Below are 14,722 nucleotides of genomic sequence, written 5' to 3' on the forward strand. Positions count from 1 at the left end.
CTAAAACAGCAGGGATATTGAGCAAAAGATTGTTAAAACTATCTGGTGTATAAGATCTTTTTTCTTCTTTGTAATCCCTCGTATCAGTACTGACTATAGGTACTGTATCCAAACGAAAAGGATCAAATTTATCGAATTTCATTTCCGTTGTATCTTTTAATTCTTTGCGTAGAAATTGTTCAAGTTGCGCGCTCGAAATATCAAATACAATATTGTTGTTGTCTTTTGTTTTGTTTTCAAATATTTGACTAAAATATTTTTGGGACGATTCATCCTTCGGAAAATTGAATTTTGTTGCGTTTGCACGAGAAATATTTTTCAACTCCCTTAGCACAATTTGATCAATATCACCATCTGGTTTACCAAGACACTTTTTTGCTAACTCGTCTAAATTAACTTGCTCTGGTTGATCAGATGAGGTTGCTGCAATGGGTTCGCTTGTTGATAAGTCGGGGCTGATATCATGCCCTAAAATTCTTGGAGAAGTATTAAATCCTTCAACTTTACCTACTCCTGCCTCAACGTGTGGCATTTCATCAATATCATCTATTCTTTGAGTTAGTTTTTCTTCGTCTATTGTTGCTGTAGTAGCTTGAGTAGTAGATTCTTTTATTGTTCCTTTAGCCACATCTAAACCAGTAAGTGGAGTTTTATCGTCTTGAACTATATGCGGTAAAAGCTTTCCATCTTCAACTACACTAGTTTCAAAGTGTGTCATATTATTACTAATGTGTTCAACTACACTTTCTTTTTCTACTTCTTCTGTAGTAGCTTTTGAAATAACTTCTTGTTTGGCTTCTGTTACTTTTGAAATATTACTGAAAGCTTCGTCTTTATATGTATTGATGTTGACGTACGGAGTCTTGTCAATATGAACGATATGCTGAGCTAACTTTTCTTTTTCTGGTTTACCTCCAACGGTTAGAACGTCAGGAGTGTCTAGTGTCTCTGTTGTTTTTGCTATATTAACATGAGGAGTTTTGTCAATATGAACGAAAGCCTGAACCAATTTTTCATTTTCTCTATTTTCCTTAAAGTCTTTGTTTTCTTCTGGTGTTTCACCTGTGCCAATGTTATGACCTAATTTTTTACCATGTCCCTCGTCACCTGTGGTAATTTGAATGTTAATATTATGCAGCAACACCGAAACTTTTGGAGCACCGCGGCTTTCTACATTAACTTCTTCAAACTCTACTTGTAGTGTCTTGTCAATTTGGACAATATTTTCTTCCAACTTTTTGAAATTTCCTTTATTTTCTATAACATCTTCATAGTTAACATTTAGTATTTTAGGCATTTCATTACTTCCATTATCATGAGCTAGCTTGATTTCTTTCACTTTCGCCGCAACATCTTGTATTGGGTTAGATTTTGCTCCATGATAATTCTTTATGTCTTCACCAGTTTGATTTTGTAATATATGCGACATGAAACATTTGGTATTATTTACAGTCACATCCTCAAATATATTGATTTTTTCCGTCTCTATTGGATCAGATTTTTTACTGTTTACTCCAAACTCTAATTTCTCTTTACTGATTTTGTACTCTTTACTCTTAGATAAAATTTCTAGCACTGGAGTCTCTGTTGGAAAGCACCTGTCGATTATACGTTTTCGTCTCTCGCTGCTGTCATCTTGGGTCGTGTTGGTACTTTTCGTCGCCTTGTTCAAATTTTCGTACAAATCTAAAGCACACAGACAATAGATAACGTGTTAATTTAATGAGAGCTATTTTGAGACATTATCATCAACATCACCATCATCATCATCATCATCATCATCATCATCATCATTGGCCTGTTTCATAAAAGATGAAATATTGTGGAACGTAGGCTCACCATGCTGCTCCAATACAGGATAGGCTTAGGGAGATATTGTTAATTCATTAACGAGCACTTAGATTTTAATGACAGTGACCAGCTCTCTATTCTCTCTCTATTCTCTAACTTAGATCACTTGTATGACTTTGGCCCTCTTGCAAAAGCCGTTCTTAGCGGATCGTCTAGTACAGTTCGTGCGCTGTAGCATGGTGCAGGTGACAGTTCATTTCACTCTTGAATGTTTGCCGCGATTCACATATCACATCACTTATTAGTACGTATTACGAGCGTCATAAGGCAACTGTCACCTGCACCATGCTACAGTGCACATAGTATAACTTTCTACTAACTATGAACTAGGTGCAGCTCGTGCGCTCGTGTGTTTGGTAGCCAGGTGGCAAGTTAATGCGCACGAGTTATAGTTATAGGTACTCCTTGCTAAATTTCTTCTTTGTAAGTCAAGTGGTTTTCGATGTTTTGCGATGAGTGACCTTTTATATAATAAGATTAAGATTACTTACACCTGTCTTTCTTAATTTTAAATGGTTTAGTTCCTTTTAAAATCGTCGGAATTAGGACGGTCGTGGCGCAAACTTCCCGTAACTTTGCTAATTTTACTCGTAGCATATTTACAAAATTAAATATTTCTAAAAAGCAAATAACATGTTACTCTATGTGATGCGATGTATATGCATAGGTGTGAAATTTTACATTATTTTGTATTGAACACTTAAAATTTGTCAATTTTTTTTGGATTTATACCTTTTTTATTCTTCTTTCTATGAGAATGACAACTGTTTTATTTTTATTTAAAAAGATTTTTAAAATTCCGTGTGGCCAGTGTCATACATTTTTATCCGACGAGGACAGAAGAAATGTTAAGTTTACGAATGTATGTTTGTCTTAGACCATTTAAACTGTAACAGTTCAAATTCTGTAGGTAGATTGAAAATATTTTGAAATGAAACTTGGTACGATTTGAGACCATAATACGGAGAAGCATGAAGAAGGTAAGATACTTCTTCTCGATAAATAAACTAACTAAGAACATGTCGTGCTCTTACTCTGTGTATGCCTTTCCATAGGAGTAAATTTTATAAGTGTTCATTTGTTGTTCGTGCTATTAAGCTATGGAATGCACTCCCAGTGGACATTCGGAAATCCAAATCCCTTGATATGTTTAAAAAATCCGTTAAGACATATTATCTTAGTCACTAGTTACATATTTTATTTTATTAGAATATTTATCATACGACATAATGATATATTTAATTAGTTTATTTTATGATATTTATAATTATTATATAATTTGTGTATTATGGTTTATGTATTAGTGTGTAGTTATTTGTATGTATGTATATGTACAATATTATTACGTACACACCACCTACAGTTGTCCTAATAAGTTCCTAAGCCTAAGGTTGCCTGGAAGAGATCGCTACTAAGCGATAAGGCCGCCTTTTGTATTCTACTTTTTCGTGTTTCTGTTTTCCTTGTTTTCTTTTATTTTTGTGGTGTACAAATAAAGTGTATTAAAAAAAAAAAAAAAAAAAAAAAAATGGGGTTAAAAGTTTGTATGGAAAGTCCTTCATTTTCCAAGCTATATTTGCAAAAATGGTATGGAGTTGAAGTTTTTTTATGTACTTAAGTAAGTCGGTCATGTTTTCGAGTTACATTTTTGTAAAATTATTATGTAGTGGATTATTTGTTTTATATCCGAAAATATAAAAAGAAGTGAATGAAATAGGAGTTGAAAGTTTACATCGATTTCCTGACGTCCGCTTTTTACATAATTTAATTTGTAAAACATTTTGACAAATTATTTTTGTTGAAGCTCGGTTATAATAAATTTTTGGTTTGTATTCAATTAGTAAAGTCGTATTCAGAATTATGTATTTTTTATTTATTTTAATAAAAAAAATACCTAATAAATAAAAAAAAAAATTCCGAAGTTGATAGTGTATCTGTGACTGTGAGCTACCCAAAAAATTGTCTGCGCTGTAGCCTGTGAAGAGAAACGTCATTTCAAATGCATGAAAATAACAAAGATGGCCGAAGAACAGGTGAGAATCAAAATATTACAATATTTTACTGATTTTAACATAATTGTAGCCTCAAAATTGGCACTGAACATTTTTGCATGACTAAAAATTAATGCGTGATAAGAAAATCCAGAGAAACTGTTTATAAAATGTGTTTTGCTATCATTTGTTTTTGTCGACTTCCGATGGCGTATTACAAAGATTTTCGGTGGACTTTTCTTTTAAATAACAATTACTCGCATTGTTCTACGTTTTTGTACGTATTTTTGATTGTCTTTAATTATTATTGTCGTGTAAAATTACCGGCACATTGGTTAGACGTGTTGACAATAATGTACCCTTGAAACTGGATTGTTTCGGAGGTTTGTAAACACGGTCCAATTTTACGCTTTCCATTGCGTCTAACTTCCTAAAAGTGTGACAAAAAATCGTGTATTATAAGAGAAATCGCTTTTGTTACATGTTACAAAAAGTTACCTATTATAAAACACTTTCTACATCATCAAAAAATGTTGCAATAGTGATATTTTGCTCCATGCTGAATACTTTCATTATAAATTATTAAATGAGAGATTGTCTAAAAGCCGAAAATGTTAATTTATTTAAATGCTGATAATCCTTCTTTGAAATTAATTATAGTTATTGTGCAATACATAACAAAGAACCTCTCATTTATTGTGATCTGGGATACTATAAACATCATCATTAACGACCCATACTTATTTGGCTCACTGTTGAGCACAAGTCTCCTCTTAGAATGAGAGGGGTTAGGCTATTCCACCACGCTAGTCCACTGTAGATTGGCAGACTTCTCACACATAGAGGTCAGGCTCCGATAGTGTCATGGAGTGACACTGAGGAACCAATGTTGGTTGCTTGTTGTTCGGTTATGCAGCTGCATCTGAGCATAACATGTAGCATATGTTATCCTCCCTGCAGGATCTGTCAGTCGCACCTAGAATTGAGAGATATTTGTTTAGCGGGCAGCATTGGCATATATAGCAGGTGGGCGGGGTGGGCCGGACCCACCTTAGAATAGTCTAGTGCCCACCCTAGGATACTGGGCTACCGATTTAAAATTCTACGATGAACGCCCAAAGACTAATAATTTTACAGAAAATATCATTTAAAATGTCAAATAATCACAATTACAACTGTACAAAGAAAAACCTGTAAGTAATAAATATTTTGAAAAATTTATTAAGACCTTTTCTGATACCTACCATAGAATCAGATACAAAGAAAAAATATTTAATAAGTCGAGCCGTTTCAGAGGTCTACGTCTACAAATATTGCTAACGTAATTTTTATATTGAGTGTCGATTCTGTTCAGTGATATGTAGACCATCCCCAGGAAAGGATCCTAAATACGCCAATGGCGGGCAGTGACCTGTTATTAGGCCTACTTGTTCTCAACTTATTGCATGTGAGGCACGTCAGTTTCTTTGTTATCCTTTGGTCGAGGCTCGGTAGTGCCTCTCTTGTATGCTTGTGTGTAGTTGTGGCGGCCTATAGTTCGGCATGGGTGTTAATGCTCTGCCTATTTAGGCATATTTAATGTAGTTTGTTAAATGTTCACTCGTTCAATATTAATGAGTACTTGTACATTGTCATATAAATATTTTCATTCTGATAACATATGATATACATGGTTTCCATACTATCATCATCATACCAGCAGTAGGACATCCACTGCCATCCTGAACTGCCAGCATCCAGCGAATCCATGCAACTCGCTTGATGTCGTCAGTCTATCTGATGGGGGTTACATACAATAGAGAAAACTATTCAACATTTATCCAAAAGTCTCTTGTATATTCAATATTCATAATTATCTCACACCAGGGTTGTGCATCGTTTTTTTTAGTAGAATTTGGAGCTTAGATCCACCATGTTACTCTGATGTGGGTTTGTGGCCTAAGTCTAGGTTTACTTGACCAAATTGTAGGGAATATATCTTCAGATCAGTTTCTGCTGTATGGTGAATGAATTGTTATTGTTTGTTTGTTTGTTTGATTGAACGCGCTAATCTCAGGAACTACTGGTCCGATTTGAAAAATTCTTTCAGTGTTAAATAGCCCAATTATCGCTTAGAGCTATAGGCTATATATTATCCCCGTATTCCTACGGGAACGGGAACCACGCGACTGAAACCGCGCGGCGTCAGCTAGTTAATAATAATAATAGCCTTTATTAAACAATCACAAATATCTTAAAATATTTACAAATTTATTTGATTTATTTTATTTGATTGACATGTTGAGATTGTCGTGCTTTACAGCTTAGGCCTCCAATAGAGCCCGCCACACTGAACAGTTATTTGCCTGTCTGTTCCAAGTGACCCATGCTATTTACTGACATTGTCCTCACATCTACGATGCTGTCTTCCTTTGTTTCTTTTCTGGTGCCTTGGGCACCAAGCTGTTATGTCTCTTGACCATTTATCCTTCTTACTTCGAATCATATGTCCTGCCCACTTCTATTTCAGCGTTTTAATGCAGTATGTGACATCAGTTATTTTAGTTTTGTTTTTTATAGTAAAGGGGTTGTCACTAGTTAGCTATAAAATGTATTAATGTGTTTCCAGGAGGTGATTCAGATAGAGCTTCTGTGTAAGCAGCTGTATGAGTCCCAGGATCCGTCCATACGGGACCAGGCTGAGGTGGCTGTGGTCAGGTTCCAGGTGAGAATACTCGTTTTGCAGTCTTCACTCTTAGGCTGCCTGCCCACCAGAGTGGAGCGGAGAAACAAACTAATGCGGAGCGGGGTTGCATACTGTGTCTGTCCACTGGAAAGCGGAGCGAAGCTGCGGAGCTAAGTGACTTCCCTGCTCCACTTACTGGTTTTACATGAATTTTTAAACTAGCTCGCAAGTCCCTGTCCACTTAAGAGGAGCGGAGATTTTATGCAATCCTATTGGTTTGGTTAATTTATTTCTCTGTTTCTTGGCTCCGCTGCCTTGCACCGCTTCGGTGGACTGGCAGCCTTACAATACAGCTGAGCTGGTTGTTCTACAGATACCATCACGGAACATGAACGCTAGCTATAGAAGGACCAGGGGGGCATAGCCTGCATATCCTCATATCTGAAGATGTATGCTTATGTTTGTATTGTAAGAAAATGGACTTCAATAATGATTACATAGCGTTGCACTAAACAAGTTAAGTACTAACTAAAGTTTTGTCTATATATGATTTTGTAAAAAAAACAAAATGACAAATCCAATATGGCGGACTGGCTGTTTAAAATCTACCCCCATGATATGGATATCAAATAAAAGGGTTTGTTGTCAGGAATACAAAAACTGTAGTCATGTGACTTAAATCCAAGATGGCGGAAGAGCTGTTTTTTAATGTTTTAAACTATTATTGTTATAAATAGATGACGTTTAACTTGCAGGAGTCCCCGGACACTCTGAGCAAGTGCCAGGTGCTGCTGGAGCGGTCCAACTCCAGCTACTCGCAGCTGCTGGCCGCCACCACACTCGCCAAGCTCATCAGCAGGTAACCATCATAATAATCATTCTACGAGATGCTGTCTCTCACCTGATGGTAAGTGATGGTGCAATCTAAGATGGAAGCAGGCTAACTTGTTAGGAGTAGGATGACAAACCACACACCTTTCGGTTTCTACACGACATCATACCGGAACGCTAAATTATTTAGCGGTACGTCTTTGCCGGTAGTGTTACAAGTTTCTCAATTACAGGTGGTATTAACGTTCATTATTTATGTTATCGTAGAGGAGAGGAGATTTGATGACTTTAGCTCAGTTGTTTGTAAGGCAGCGTAGACACCGTCACGCTGCCAGTCGCGTTACTGAATTTGTGCAATAATGTTTTGTGTTGTAACTATTGTTTATCATAAATTGTTTAATGAATAACATAGGCATGGAGAACATGTCGGGCAGGGAAAGTGAGTGTTTATGCATTCTGAAAGGATTCTTTAAACCTCCTCCCAAGATCACAAGTCCTGGGACCTGCTCGATGTGTTTCCTCTACCGCAATAATCACTGTTGCTGCTACCCGTCCCGTCACACAAGCGCGAGCGATTGTTTGCAAGCGTGTTTGAATTTTTTTTATATTGCTATGTAATGTAAAAAAAAACTCACTATCCCTATTGTTGTTATAATAAAAACCACATGTGTTACAGATCAACCAACAGCTTCACAGTACAGCAGCGACTGGACATACGGAACTATGTGCTCAACTACCTCGCCACCCGGCCCAAGCTCGCCAACTTTGTTGTTCAGGTAAGAGAGAGACGAATATCTTATGATATTATATATAAATGATAATTATTTCACATGAATATGATAGTAGATAGATAGTAATAAAGACTTGTTTGTGTTTCTATAAATAAAGAAACTACCGGAAACACATTATGAAAGATGGCACTCTAGACATCTGCCGAGCGTGTCATCGTCCTGGGGAGTCCCTCAGGCATATTGTGTCCGGGTGTTCTCACCTTGCTAACGGCGAATACTTGCACAGACATAATCAAGTAGCCAAGATAATCCACCAACAGCTTGCTCTTCAATATGACCTTATCGATTTTGAGATGCCTTACTATAGGTACGACCCAGCGTCAGTTCTTGAAAATAGCAGTGCATTGCTCTACTGGGACCGAACGATTATCACTGACAGGTATATTGTAGCCAATAGACCTGATATAGTGCTAGTCGATCGGTCAGTGCGTCGTGCAATAATTGTTGATATTACTGTTCCACATGACGATAATCTGGTTAAAGCCGAAAAGGAAAAAGTATCAAAATACTTGGGCCTTGCTCACGAGATTACCGCCATATGGAATGTTGAGTCAACTATTATTGTTCCGATAGTTGTTTCAGTCAATGGTCTTATAGCGAAAAGCTTCGACCAACACCTTAAGAAGCTTTCGCTTAACTGTTGGATCAAGAGTCGGATACAAAAGGCAGTGATTCTTGAGACGGCGCGTATTGTGAGGAGGTTCCTCACTCTGGAGCCCTGACCACCGGTTGCTTGGGCACTCAAATGTCCCGCAGCGGGAGGGTGAATTTTTTTTATAAATTTTTAATAATGTTTCTAATTTCTCTATGTTATGACTAGACTCAACAGAAGACATGGCTGTACGGTGTAATACCTTTGCCATTTCCCTACAGAAAAGAAAAAAAATACTTTTTCTCAAATGTCAATATTTCTTCTTCTTTCTTGTCTATGGCACTTTGTACTGCGATTGTTTCGCAATAATTCCGCCAATGTCAACGTAGTGGAAAAGACATCATGTTGTTTGTTCCGTTGCGCTTTCTTTTCAGTTCTTGTAGAGACCGCTCTTATATATACCGCTTGTTAGACCTAAACACCAAGACAACACAACATATAATAGGTATTAATTAGTAAAATAGGGAATGGTTACAGATTATAGGGTTAACATAAAATATGTATCTCGAACATCATATAGAACCATGTTAGTGTATATTCATATTTTAATATCATATAGATTTATATATTTACATAAACATTTCAGTACTGTAGGATTTGGGAAACTGAGTAGAGAAGGGAAGTGTATTGGGCGAGGAGTACTGGGGGGTATTAAGTCATATAATGATATCGGGTGTTTGATGCAATTGAAAAAAATATGTTCAACAGAGCCTTCGTCAATACCACATTCACAAAGCGAGTTATCTCTCACCCTGATTTTATTCAGGAATACGGGCGTACATACATGTCCTAATCTCAATCTACATAAAACGGATGTTGTTCTTTTATTTGAAATATGTTTAAATTTAAAAAACCAGGGTTTGCAGGGTATATCAGGTTGAATGTTTCTATAGTGTTTGCCTTTGGTTAGCTCATTCCATCTACGACTCCACATTCTGAACAAATAGGTTTTAGCCAAGGGGAGAATATCACTACAATATATGGAACTATAGGTTGGAAGTCCAGATTGAACTGCTTCCTTAGCCCATAAGTCTGCTTGCTCATTACCAGATATCCCACTATGTCCAGGAATCCATGCTAAAGCTATTTCAAAATTATTAACACAACAATAATGTAGTGCTTCTTTGGTGTTAATAATTATCTGGGAGCTATTACTGCTGCTTTTAAAGATGTTGCCTGATATAGCCTGCAAACAACTTTTTGAATCGGAAAGTATCAATATTTTAGTTAGGCTATGGGATTTGGCATATTGTACCGCCTCATGAATGGCAATAGCTTCACCGGTGAATACCGATGTCTGACAAGGATTTTTAAATAAGAGCACTACATTGTACTTCGGTATCCACACGGCTGAGCCTACATTTCCGTTGGTAGTTAATCTGGAGGCATCAGTAAATATTAAGGTCCATCCCATCCATTTTTCTCCTAAGACTTGATATAGTTTTCTATTAGCTTCTCTGTCATTTTTGGATAACCAAGATCTAACAAGACATTAGGCTTGAAGATAAGGGCATCAAAACTACAATTAAAAATGGGAGGCGCTGGTGATTGAGATATTGGTTGGGGTAATGCTTTGCATCGCCTATAACTCCTGACAAGTCTAGGGGGATCCTTATTTACCCAATAGTTGTCAATATTAACCTTATGTGAAAGAGAGTCTAAATAAGGTAATAGGGGGTGTGAACTTACTTGAATCAATTTAGAAACATACCGATCTGATAAGTATTGTCTCCGCAGATCTAAGGGGGGATCAACACACTCTACCATCAAAGCTGCATTGGGGGAGGATTTCATGGCTCCTACAATTATGCGAAGACACTTTGTTTGCACCAAGTTAAGCTTTTCCAGCCCTTCTTTATTACATGGTTCAAATATAAAGGAACCATAATCAAAATAGCTTCTGATAAGTGCATTATATAAAAGCTTCTGGCAGTATGGGTGAGAACCCCACCATACACCAGACAGAGCTCTTATTATGTTAACTCCTTTTTCACTCTTTTCAGCAATATAACTGAAGTGTTAACTTTGAATCAAATATAACGCCCAAAAACTTAGCTGAGGAGTCCATCTGAATGATCTGGTCTTCGTACCTTATTTCTAGGTCTGGAATTGTTCTTTTTCTAGTGAAAATTACTGCTTTACTTTTAGACGCAGAGAGAGTTAATCCGTGTTCTGATAGCCAAATACTCAGGTAATGCATGGCAGAGTTTAGCTGTATGGATATTTCACTAATTGAATTGCTTGAGGAGTATAGAGCCAGGTCATCTGCATATTGTAGTGTGTTACAAAAACTGTCAACTGCTAATTCTAGATCACTAGTGTAAATATTGTATAGCAATGGGCTAAGGACAGATCCCTGAGGAAGGCCTTTCCACACAGTTCTGGGGGGCCTAAGTTCTTCATTAACACGAATTTTGATAGACCTATCCATGAATAAATTCATGACAAAGTGTACAATCCTCGCAGGAATACTCAGATTAAGCATTTTACGCCTGAGTATAGGAAGATCAACACTATCATATGCAGAGCTTATGTCCAGAAAGATACCTACCAGGTATTCCCCTCTTGAGAAGGCAAGATGTATATTGGTAGCGAGCATACTTAGACTGTCAGCTGTGCTTCTACTCTTACGAAAGCCAAACTGGGTCTTTCCCAACATGTCTCGGCTTTCTACGAGCCATTCTAGTCTATTCTTAATCATGTGTTCTAGTACCTTACAGAGAGTGGATGATAAAGCAATTGGGCGATAGGAGTTATGCTCAGCAGGGTCCTTACCTGGCTTCAGAATGGGAATGATAATTTGGGTTTTCCAGGATTGTGGAATATTTCCCGTTATAAATATATTGTTTAGTAAGTCAAGTAAATGTTGTTTGCCATTGACAGTTAAATTTTTTAGAAACGAGTATGGGATTCCATCTTCTCCAGGAGAGGAATCTTGAACAGCTCCTAATACTATCTGGAGTTCTTCAAATGAAAATTCTTTGTCAAGTCTGTCTGAATTCCTAAAATTGTTAGAGGTTGGGAAATATGCCAGGTCTGGGACAAATGGCGGGGCTAATTGTGATTCAAATTTGTGTATCCACATTGCTGGATCGTTAGTTATGGGGGAATCCATCTTTTTAGAACCTCTATATCTTTTAATGCTTTTCCAGACTAGACCTGAAGGGGATCTAGGAGACAAACTCTCACAAAAGCCTTTCCAACCATTTTTTTTCTTTTTAGAAAGGGTTCTTCTAGATTTGGCAGAGTTTTTTTGAAAAGCAATGAAATTTTCTGGAGTCATACTATTGTTATATGTAGTCTCTGACTCATCTCTTGTTTGTATTACTGTTGTGCACTCTGAATCCCACCAGGGCGGAGACAGAAACTTTTGGCAGTTTTGTTTTAGGGGGAAATGAGTTTCAGCAGCACTTAATATAGCTTGCTGAAACAGATCATACCTTTGCAAGGTTCCAGAGGTTTTGGGTTCAAGTCTTGACAAAAAGGTTTCCACAGAATTTCCATACAGTTTCCAATCTACTTTATTGAGTCTATACTTTAAGAGGGGATTAGGGGGTAAGACAGGTGTTACATATTGATCTAATGATATTACAATTGGGAAATGGTCACTTCCATGTGTGTGTGGTAATACCTTCCAAGATGTTGATATGGCAATATCTGGTGGGCAAGCTGACAAGTCTACAGCTGATCTAGGATCTTGACCAGGGTAAACCCTGCGAGTTGGGGATCCATCGTTCAGTATACACACATTAATTCTATCAAATATATCAATAAGTACATTAGAAAAAGAGTCACTGTAATAGCAGCCCCAAGAGATGTGATGGCAGTTAAAATCTCCCAATAAGATTAGAGGTGTAGGGAGTTGAAGGAGCAGAGATACTAATTCATCTTTGATATTATTATTAGGATAAGGTATATAGATAGAAACAAATGTTTTATTTAAAATTCGAGCTGCAACTATGTTAATATTTTGTGAATTTATAGACAGGGGAATTTGAGAATATACTAGGGATTTTTTAATGAGTAGTGCACAACCACCATGTCCATCATGTCTGTCATCCCGAAGACAGGCGAAGCCCGGAATTCTGAAAGAAGACTCAGGCCTCAGCCATGTCTCAGAGAGGGCAACTATGACGGGATGGTGGTGTTTTATGAGTGAGGTTATTTCAACTTTTTTATTTTTAACACTCCTGCTGTTCCATTGGACTATCTGAGCCATTATGAACATTAAAGTGGGAAGTAAATTTTTCTATTTTTTGAGCAACGTTGTTCGGTATGTTTGTGTGAGGTTTCAGCACACAGTTATTAATTAAGGTTGTTACTATTTCTATGAGGTCCTCTGTGGAGAACTTAATTTGATTATGCAGCGCACTTCCATTGGGTGAGGAAAATGAGGGGGGATTAACAATAGCGCTATGAGCTTGTTTGTTGAAGCCTTTGGAGGGAGGCGGTCTGGGGCGTGGTGAAGAGAAAGTAGTTTTCCTATAGGATTTGCTGGGGTTCAGTACAGGAGGTCTATTTAATGGAATCTCCTGCACTGGGGCGAACATTGTGGCCGAGATGTCAGCATAGGAGTAAGCTTTGCGCACTGGGGGAACTATATTTGCGGCCTCAATATATGATATATTATTTTCTGACATCATTATTTTAATGTTGCGTTGGCGTTGGTGTTCTGGGCAGTCTTTATATGTAGCCTGATGTTTGCCTGTGCACAGGACACAGGACAAAGCGTTTTCTGTTAACTGACAGCTTTCTCCAAAATGTTCCTGACCACATTTGAAACATCTGGGTTTACTTCTGCATTGTAATTTAACATGGCCAAATCTACAGCAGCTGTGACACTGTATTGTGGGTAAGAGATATTTTTCAACAACCATTAATGTATAGTATGCATATATATGTTTTGGCAAAACTTGACCACTAAATGTGAGGACAACAGATTGAGTAGGTACCCAAGATGGAGTACCTTCATTAATTATTTTGCGGTTAAGTCTCCTCGCTTTGAGGACTTTACCACAGTTCTCGGGTAATTCCAGAGATTCTACGAGTTCCACCATGGACCACTCCTTAGGAACGCCTCTGACGAGACCCATTCTTGTAACGTTGAAAGCGGGGATACTAGCTTTAAGCTTACAACCATTTAGGCATTTATGCTGTAGAAATGTGTTAGCATCCTCACCTCGTTTAAATTCGATTGAAACTCTATTTCTACCTACTGACTTAACACCATCACGAACAATGTTCTCAATGTTGTTCTTAGTGAGAAGAAGTCCAATTTTGATAGGTCTTAGAGATAATCCGGCTGCCGGATCAGGTTCGATTCGTGTGATGTGGACAATGAACGGACCCAAGTCGTTGGGACCATACGTTCTGTCTAGAATAGTGAGGGAAGGGTGAGTGTACACGTTCTCAGTCGATGCAGTTTCATTATCTGAGCTAGTGATAACTCGCTTTGTGGTTGTATTTTGATTTATCGGTTCAGCATTTCTTTTCCTACTTCTCTCTTGGGTCACTGACGTATCCATTGCATCCGGGGTGTCCCCCGGCGATTCCGCCTCCATCCCAAAATCGGTCACCCCAAAATCTGTACGAGTGTTAATACAATACACACAAACAACTCACCAATACCTCCACCAGGTCTCAACTACAAGCAAACAACAACAAAAACACGTGTGTTCGCCAACTAGTCAACGAGCGGAATCCCCTTTTTTCATTTCAATTTCAATTCAATTCAATTCAATTTTTGATTTTATGGCTTGCTGCTGTACCAACTGGGTACAATTTACTTCGCCAATGTCGCGTGGGTAAGGAAGACACACTTTTAGAGGTTGATCGGTGTAAGACCGCACGTGGGTCAACCTTGGCCGACGCTAGCTAGCTCATGTCAATATTTAATATTCTTCAATCTGTGGTGTCATTGTTTTGATTCCAAATTCCAATT

At 37.7% G+C, this 14,722-nt stretch overlaps 2 protein-coding genes across 8 annotated transcripts in view; one reads left to right on the plus strand and one right to left on the minus strand.

Annotated features, from left to right (window-relative positions):
* Positions 1-3,820: 3,820 nt before the first annotated feature.
* The window catches only part of LOC112053453 (exportin-7-A), a 43,352-nt gene continuing 32,450 nt past the window's right edge, over positions 3,821-14,722 (plus strand). Inside the window, exons 1-4 of the mRNA XM_024092861.2 lie at positions 3,821-3,884; positions 6,451-6,546; positions 7,263-7,366; positions 8,015-8,114. Coding sequence (XP_023948629.1) covers positions 3,855-3,884; positions 6,451-6,546; positions 7,263-7,366; positions 8,015-8,114 — 330 coding nt within the window. The 5' untranslated portion in view covers positions 3,821-3,854. The remainder of the gene's footprint in view (positions 3,885-6,450; positions 6,547-7,262; positions 7,367-8,014; positions 8,115-14,722) is intronic.
* Positions 9,036-14,484, minus strand: LOC128199646 (uncharacterized). 7 transcript variants are annotated; one of them, XR_008252200.1, is made up of 2 exons: positions 14,404-14,484; positions 9,036-9,195 (listed from the first exon to the last, which is right to left on the minus strand). XR_008252200.1 is itself a non-coding variant. In XM_052890010.1 (2 exons), exon 1 carries the CDS (start codon positions 14,340-14,342, stop codon positions 12,963-12,965), a length of 1,380 nt encoding a protein of 459 aa, XP_052745970.1. In that variant the 5' UTR covers positions 14,343-14,397; the 3' UTR covers positions 9,036-9,195; positions 12,413-12,962. The 7 variants fall into 7 exon arrangements, 1 of the variants encoding a protein (XP_052745970.1); XR_008252203.1 differs by lacking the exon at positions 14,404-14,484 and adding an exon at positions 11,557-12,340; XR_008252204.1 differs by lacking the exon at positions 14,404-14,484 and adding an exon at positions 10,872-11,504.

The sequence above is a fragment of the Bicyclus anynana genome, chromosome 26 (genome assembly GCF_947172395.1).
Source record: "Bicyclus anynana chromosome 26, ilBicAnyn1.1, whole genome shotgun sequence".
Taxonomy (NCBI): domain Eukaryota; kingdom Metazoa; phylum Arthropoda; class Insecta; order Lepidoptera; family Nymphalidae; genus Bicyclus; species Bicyclus anynana.